The sequence below is a fragment of the Phyllostomus hastatus genome, unplaced genomic scaffold (genome assembly GCF_019186645.2).
Source record: "Phyllostomus hastatus isolate PE091 unplaced genomic scaffold, TTU_PhHast_1.1 phas_scaffold_93, whole genome shotgun sequence".
Taxonomy (NCBI): Eukaryota; Metazoa; Chordata; class Mammalia; order Chiroptera; family Phyllostomidae; genus Phyllostomus; species Phyllostomus hastatus.
The window spans coordinates 19,847,699-19,856,257 of NW_025334042.1; the positions used below are offsets into that span (position 1 = coordinate 19,847,699).

An 8,559-nucleotide genomic window follows, 5' to 3' on the forward strand; every position below is an offset into this window, starting at 1 on the left:
TTAGCTGGACGATGACCTTGAGCATGTATTTTGTTACTTGAACATGCATTATTTATTTAATTTTAAAATATGTAAATAAGTGTGTGAGTAATAATATACAGTATCTACATCTGGAAAGTTTAAATACACAGCTTATTAAGCTTTTACTTTTAACTATCAGTTTCCAGAACATACAAAGAACACAGTAGCAGATTAAATGAGTTGCTTGAACATACAATTACAAAAATCCAAAGAGTAGAAAACAGCACAAAACATAGAACGTGGTTCTTTAACAAATGAACAGCAAAGAAAAAAAATAAAGTGAGATTTAACAATGTAAATGATTTATAAAACATATCTCCAAAAAGCAGGTGTAGAGCTTATTAAGATCCTGAGTTGAACAAGCAAATGATAAAAAATAAATAACATCCCAGCCAGGGTACATTCCTGGGTTGCAGGCCATAACCCCCAGCAACCGCACATTGATGTTTCTCTCTCTCCCTATCTCACTTCCCTCTCTAAAAATAAATAAAATATTTAAAAATAAATAAATAAATAAATAACAGAAAAGGGGTTTATGTGAAAATTAAATAGATATGTGTTGATGCTAATGAATACATAAATATTTAAGACACAAAAGTGGTATTTTGGTTATATTTTCTGAAGTTTGTCATTTAGACATAAATATAGAATTACATGATAAAGAAGTGATGCGATCTCTGGGATCTGCACTCAAATAACTCAGGGCTGGTAGGGCACTGCGTGGGGGTCCGGAAGAAAGGAGTCCTGCCATGATGTCATACCTTTTCTAAAGCTGGCGATATGCACGCAGGGGCCTATCATGTTGTGATTCTGCTTATCTACCTGTCTGAAGTTTTACATAAAAGGAAAGTCATTTTTAACATTATAATCAACAAAAAGGAACAGGAATCATTCTCTTAGGCATATTCAACAGACTATTTTGACCTGCAATGCCTCTGCTGAGTGAAGAAGCAGTTTGGAGAGGAGCACACTCAGTGCATTCTGATACGCGGGCATTAAGGGCAGAACATTTGTTTGAGACAGTGACTAACTCCTAGCTCAGTGAATGGAGAATAGCCTTATTGTACTTAGACCAAGTCAAAGCTGGAAGGCAGGAAAATTTTCCCTGACTATAGGAAGCCAAAATGCAATCTTTACATTTCATAACTTTTCTAATAATCCAGATGTGATCTCACTGCTTGTAAAGCCCAACCCTTCCCAATCTGCAAGCTCACCTACCTTCCAGGATTGAGCCCAGCCCATTTTCACCGTATATAAACTGCTAGGAAACTCATCTCACACATCTGCTCCTCTCAGCCCTACCCTCCAGCCTCTCGCGCCTTCTTCAGCCTTCTCACCTTCAGGAACCATGTCTAGCAAGTCCACCGTGAGGATCCAAAGCAGCAGCCAGCGTGGCTTCAGTGCCAGCTCAGCCAGGGTCCCTGGGGCCAGCCGCTCTGGCTTCAGCAGTGCCTCTGTGTGCCGCTCCAGGGGCAGCGGTGGCTTTGGTGGAGTGTGTGGAGGAGCTGGTTTTGGCAGCCGCAGCCTCTACAGCCTGGGGGGGGGGCTCCAAGAGGATCTCCATCGGAGGTGGCAGCTGTGCCGTCGGTGGCGGATATGGTGGCAGAGTTGGAGGAGGCTTTGGCTTTGGAGGTGGAGCCGGGAGTGGATTTGGTTTTGGCGGTGCAGCTGGTAGTGGCTTTGGGCTCGGTGGTGGAGCTGGCTTTGCTGGTGGCTATGGGGGCGCTGGCTTCCCTGTGTGCCCCCCTGGAGGCATCCAAGAGGTCACAGTCAACCAGAGTCTCCTCACTCCTCTGAACCTGCAAATCGACCCCACCATCCAGCGGGTGAGGACTGAGGAGCGGGAGCAGATCAAGACCCTCAACAACAAGTTTGCCTCCTTCATCGACAAGGTGAGCCAAGAAGTCCTGACCTCCAGTGGGGATTCAGAGTCCCCAGACTGGAGGACTGATGCATGTCCTACCGGGAAGAGAGTGGGGGTGAGGGAGAAAGGAACTCAGAGTGGCTTCACCCTGGGATGCCAGATTAGCTCCACACTGACCATAGACAGGATAAGGTGGATATAATTTACAACTACCAAATCTCTTAAATATCTTTCATTCATGTCCAGGTAAAGTTCTCAACTTTGAGTAACTATGGAACAAAAGAAAAAGCAATGAGAAAATTAAAGGGGATGGACTGTACCTTCTGAAGAATCTAAAACATTAGAGATAAAATTTCAGTGGAAAACTTTTCTAGGGACAATGGGCAAGAGGAAAATAATGACAGAAAAATGGGGGAAAAGATGTTCTGCCTGAATTACAAAAAATGACTCAGAAACACTTATATATCCATTGAAATAATAAAGTTATACATCCAGGGAATGACCACTGAGGGAGTTTGTCTTGGAAAAGACTTGTGCACTCAAATAGAAAGATACATTAGAATCCAATCATACTTGAGATTGAAATTTAATCATCAGATTCCAAACATTTAATGTCCCTTTAACAGAGGTACCACTACCTTAAAAAATAAACTTTGTGCTATATATCAGGAAAATACTATATTATGTGGATGTTGGGTCACACACGTCAAGAGAAGGAGAAGAAATGCTGAGAGTTACTGATAGGCTCCATAACTTAGAGGGTGAGAGGACCTCAAGGACCACAGGGGAACTCCACTGGGGAGACCCGTGGGCTGTGAAGAGAGACAGTTTGGGGGGAGTAGGGATCTCAGCATAAATTGTTGTATCTGCTCTGCAGCAGCCCAGCATTGTGGAGGCCACACAGACCTGCTTGGGGACATGACAACTCTCATGTCCAGAATCTTCCTTCCTTTGTCTGGCAAATGACCACTTGTGTTTCTTCAGGTGCGCTTCCTGGAACAGCAGAACAAGGTCCTGGACACCAAGTGGACCCTGCTCCAGGAGCAGGGCACCAAGACCGTGAGGCAGAACCTGGAGCCCCTGTTCGAGCAGTACATCAGCAACCTGAGGAGACAGCTGGACAGCATTGTCGGGGAGAGAGGCCGCCTGGACTCAGAGCTGAGGAACATGCAGGACCTGGTGGAGGACTTCAAGAACAAGTGAGTTAGGAGAGAAACGGGCTCAGTGCTCTGAAGCACACAATTCAGGACCAAGGGGTGGCCAGGTCCAGATGTGAGCATGAGTGCAAGGCAAAACAAGTCCATGAAAGTTAAATTCACACGTTGCCTAGAAACAAACTCCTCAAAACGAAAAGGCCATAGAGGTGGATAAGGAGAGTAAAGAAGGAAACAACTAACAGACACAAAAGTCATCTCTTAGGCTTCCTGGCAGGGAGCTCAATTTGGATATATCGATGATAGAAGGTTCTAACTCCAGGCTGCCTTTTTCTGTATCATCTTCACCACTGACTCGGTTACCTGTTATCCCTTTCTCATTCTAGATATGAAGATGAAATCAACAAGCGCACTGCAGCAGAGAACGAATTTGTGACTCTGAAGAAGGTGAGCTGATTAAAACCAGGGTTGAGGTTTCTTTGCAGGAGGACTCTGGAGCCCTGCCCACATCTGAGAGCAGAAGAGGTGGGGAGGCTCAAGGAAGGGCAGATGGGGGAAGAGGGCTCAGCTGACTCTGGCTTGTGGGCTCATTCCCTAGGATGTGGATGCTGCCTACATGAACAAGGTTGAACTGCAAGCCAGGGTAGATGCTCTCATGGATGAGATCAACTTCACAAGAGCCTTCTACGAGGCAGTAAGCACCTCCACCCTCCTTTATCCCTTCTAATGGGGCTCTGCTAAAGGGTGGAAGGTCTTGGGGTTGGGGACTCTGTGAAGGTCACAGGAGAAAATGATCTGACCATCTCATGTTCTGCAGGAGTTGGCTCAGATGCAAACCCACATCTCAGACACCTCTGTGGTCCTGTCCATGGACAACAACCGTGACCTGGACTTGAACAGCATCATTGCTGAAGTGAAAGCCCAGTATGAGGAGATTGCTCAGAGGAGCCGAGCTGAGGCCGAATCCTGGTACCAGACCAAGGTGAGCAGCGAGTGGGCACCTGCTGAGGAATCCCTGTGCTTGCTCCCTGAACACCAGCAAGGCTACCAGACTTCACTGGGAAGAGGCACTTCTAGGAAGCTGCTGTCCTCTCACAGAATGTGTGCCCTGTCCTGAGAGAGTAGATGTTTACAGGATTCATGTGCAATTCTAGTAAGCCAAAGAAACCAAGCAGGAGCAAAGCTAATGTAGATAAGGACCCAGTGCTCTTTGCTTCAGCTTCACCCTAATGCTGGTCTCAGAAACCTAGTGCAGGACGTTGCAGGTTCTGAGGAGAACTAGAAAGTCCGTGGTCTCTTAACAAGGTTGGTCTGAGATTGGTATACAGTGTCCAGTGACCTAGAAACACCAGCATTGCCTAACATCTCTTCGGGAGAAGCCGTTAGGTTTAATTTACAAAAAGCCTGATTTCACTGGTGACATGGGAAAGCCTGCACATCACCTTGTCTCTCTGTTGACTGCAGTATGAGGAGCTGCAGGTCACAGCTGGCAGACACGGGGACGACCTGCGCAACACCAAGCAGGAGATTGCTGAGATCAACCGCATGATCCAGAGGCTGCGGTCTGAGATCGACCACGTCAAGAAGCAGGTATGCTGGGGGCAAAGGAAAACCATGCCAGAACACCACGTGGTCATCACAATACCTGGTCAAGCCCCCAGGTTTTCTGAACTACCTGGGGACTGAGGGAAGAGCAGGGAGGGGAGACCATGCAGTTTCCACCCCTTAAGGAGTTCCCACAGGGAGGAGAGATGGATTCCAACCCAAGGGCATGAGACATACAGCTGAACAAAACCAGTTTCCTCTGTCAGAGCTGTGAAAACGTAGTCAGGGGCACTGAAGACAGATTACATAAGAAGAACAGTTGATTTGGTAATTCAGGGAACCGGGAAAGAAAAGGCAGGCCAGCAAGGGAGCAGGAAGATGGGTGCAAACCACTCCAGATTCTAGGTGAAAAAAAGAAAACCCAGTCAGGCAAAGGCACAGGACAAGGACCTGTGTCACCTACAAGTGTGAGATGAAAGAAACTCATCACGTAAATGAGAATGTTTGTATTTTGTACAAGTTAGTGTAGCTACCAGGTGACATTATCCAAAGCTGTCAAGATTCAAAACAAGCTAGTGGGTCCATTTCTCCCATGGCCCCCTGGCCTGTGCCTGTTGTCCTGTCTTCCACCACTCAGCCCCCACATCCTCATGCAGGGTGGCTAACACAAAGGGGCACAGGCTTTCTCAAGTGACTCTTAAACTAGAGAAGGTTTGCAGAAGGGACAAAGTCTGGAGGAAAATGATGCCAGCTCCTCTTCCATGCAGCCTGGGCTCTGGATCTCTGCCTCACTGAGAAAGAGGAATCGGGGTTAGTCCCTTCTGGAGGACTAGATTACAAGTTCATTCTGTCCATCTCCCCCTCCAGTGTGCCAACCTGCAGGCCGCCATCGCTGATGCTGAGCAGCGTGGGGAGCTGGCCCTCAAGGACGCCAAGAACAAGCTGGCCGAGCTGGAGGACGCACTGCAGAAGGCCAAGCAGGACATGGCCAGGCTGCTCAAGGAGTACCAGGAGCTCATGAATGTCAAGCTGGCCCTGGACGTGGAGATCGCCACCTACAGGAAGCTGCTGGAGGGCGAGGAGTGCAGGTGGGTAGTTCACAACCTCCCCAGTCAGCCATCGGGCTGCTTCTCCATGATGCCCAGCCCGAGAGCCCAAGTTTCAAGCACTGTGGTGATGGCTATAATTGCTTCTCTCTGAGAACCAATGAAAGGGCAGTCTCCCCATGGGTTGTCCTCACCTGGAGGCTTCCCACACTGGTCCAGCAGTGGCTGTCTGAGGTCTCATGGTCCCTGTGTTTCCTCCCTCCTAGGCTGAGTGGGGAAGGTGTTGGACCAGTCAACATCTGTAAGTATCTTTGCTTGCCTAGCCCCCTGCCCTTGAGTTCTTCTGACTGCACTCAGGCTGACAGAGTGAGCTCACCATGCCTGTGTGTCCTTGTGCCCTCCCCTCCACAGCCGTGGTGCAGTCCACCGTGTCCAGTGGTTATGGCAGCGGCAGTGGTGTTGGCAGTGGCTTGGCCCTGGGTGGAGGCAGCAGCTACTCCTATGGCAGCGGTCACGGCCTCTCAGGTGGCTTCAGTTCCGGCAGTGGCAGAGGCTTGGGGGGTGGCCTCAGCTCTGTTGGTGGCAGCAGTTCCACCGTCAGATACACCACCACCTCATCCTCCAGCAGGAAGAGCTACAAGCACTGAAGTCCTCCTCTTGGCTGGCCAGTCCACCTTGTCTCAGGGCCCCTGTCCAGCTTCATGGCCCTCTCTTCTGGTTGCCTTTTGTCTCGTGCCTCAGACTTCTTTTGACCTCTGGGTTAAACTGAAGTTGTCTAGTCTTCATTTCATCTCTCTATATCTGCTGGGTCTGAGCTTTCATTTTTCACCCTGAGAAGATATACAATTAGTGCCCTGAAGACATGCAGATATCTTTGTGATGTTCCCATCTTATTAGCAGTTACATCAATCTGCCATTACTCTGGGAAAAAAGTGACCTATGTCCCTGTGAAGCTCATTCTACATCGTCTACACTCTACAGAATGGGAATCTTTCCTTTGATGTCTGACTGTCCTGCTCATTATAACTCTACCCACGAGCTGCTCATAGAACAATTAAGTGACCATTCAATCTTGTCCCTACATGGTATTGGCACAACATTGTCATCTACAGAGTTGTAGTCCTGTGATGTTTTTCGCTGTTTCCTTTGCTTTCTTCGGTTGTATTCAATAAAGCAAATTTTTAATACAAAGTTTCTGTGTCAGATTATATTGCTGATCACGTATTGGTTCTGAAACTTTCTCATCCCAGGCAATAATCCTCACCTTTGGAGAACCCATCTCTCAGCCCCACTGACAACTTACACTGCTTCATGCCCAACTCTGTGGGTCAGCATTATGTGAGACTCAGTTGTCCTGCGGGTGGATGACTACTAACACCTCTTCAGCCCTTTGCCATTCAAGGCTCTTTCTCAAAAGAAAGTCTTTTAAAGAAAACGAAGCCAGGTTTCCTGGAACCTAAATCAGCATAATCTCATTACTTAGGGGTTTTAGTTCTCCAGCCCCAGCATTTAGTGGCTTGATCCCCAGCCTGATCTCTGAGCCTCTTCAGATATACCTCTCACTCCCCCACCCACAACCAGGGAAACACGGCTGTGATCCAGTGGAACAGAGGCTAGTTGGTAGGAAGGCAAAATGCTTGAGTCCTTTCTATGATAACAAAGACTTTTCCCTCAAAGTTGTTGCTCTGACATACCATCTAAGATGTATCAATCCAGCTGGTACAGAAAAGAAACATCCCCGGATCATGGTGGATGGATCTAAAAAACCATGTAGTGCTAAATGAGTTGGAATGGATTTCCTTTGCACCCAAAGATGGTTGGATTCCACTGAAGAGCTTCTCTTGACAATTGCTAGTTAAAATTTGTAGAATCATATACCTAAAACAATGAATTTGACTGTCCATTAATTATATCCAAAACTGTGAAATAAAATAAAGTTGTTGAAAAGTTCTATAAAATAAATTAAGAAAACTTTCAAAAAGTGTTAGCTAGAAGCTTTGTTCTGTAGTGCTGTTGGCAAAAAGATGAGATGGGAAGATGGCCATTTGGACAGATGACACAAGAGCATGGGGTGGTACTGGCTGGAGAAAATCTCCTTTTGTGATAGGATATCCAAAAACCATTTTCAGTGTACAGATATATGCAAATCTTGACCAGCAAAAATAGATGTTGAAGGTTCATTCTAATATTCCCAGGTATCAGTGTCAGGGTTATATTTTAACTTTTAGACAGAAATGGACTCTATCTTTCAGGCCATGTTTACATAAGCTTAATCTAGAATTTGGATAATCAGGTATTTTATAGCTGGTCTTATCTGTATGCAAAAAGATAAAAAGCAAGAAAAATTCCTTAAGAACAATAATAACCAACTCAGTTATAATAATGGTTTGATCGTTTGAAGCCATGGCAGAGACCCTGTACCTGGTTCTGGTTGAGTATGGGTTGAGTCTCAGACTGAGTCTGGCTGTGGTCTAGTCATATTCCACAGTTGTCCGCAGGTTGGCAAGGGCTTTGCTGCTCAGCTGGTCACTAGGCAGAAGTTTGGGGCTGGGTGAGACTTTTGAGGATTAGTGACCTCCCTACCCTTCTATTATACAGTTTCAGGGTTTGAGACCAGGGGCATGGTGGAAGCAGAGCTTAGAAACTGCCATGCTATATCAAATCCCAGAAGCTAACAGGGAAAATTCCCAATGAGCCTGGCTCAGACTCTGGTTATTCCTCTCCACAGGAGATGCTGCATGACAGCAGTTACCTACAGGCTTCCCTCAACACCCTTGAGAGAAGGCCAGCAAGTGCCCAGTTCTATAGAGGCCAACTACCTGCCAGCGGGCTTGATGCTCAGAGCAGACATTACTATCTCAGTCACCTGTGAATGGGCCCACCCAGACAAAATAGGGAATGCCTACTTAAATTTGAATTTCACATGAAC

At 46.8% G+C, this 8,559-nt stretch overlaps 1 protein-coding gene across 1 annotated transcript; it reads left to right on the forward strand.

Annotated features, from left to right (window-relative positions):
- Positions 1-1,290: 1,290 nt before the first annotated feature.
- LOC123812678 (keratin, type II cytoskeletal 6A-like) lies at positions 1,291-6,821 on the forward strand. Its single transcript, XM_045829471.1, is given in 10 exon segments — positions 1,291-1,558; positions 1,560-1,913; positions 2,870-3,084; positions 3,426-3,486; positions 3,638-3,733; positions 3,857-4,021; positions 4,504-4,629; positions 5,452-5,672; positions 5,897-5,931; positions 6,042-6,821. Coding segments are annotated over 10 exon segments (1,698 nt in total). The 5' UTR covers positions 1,291-1,369; the 3' UTR covers positions 6,278-6,821.
- The last annotated feature ends 1,738 nt before the right edge of the window (positions 6,822-8,559 follow it).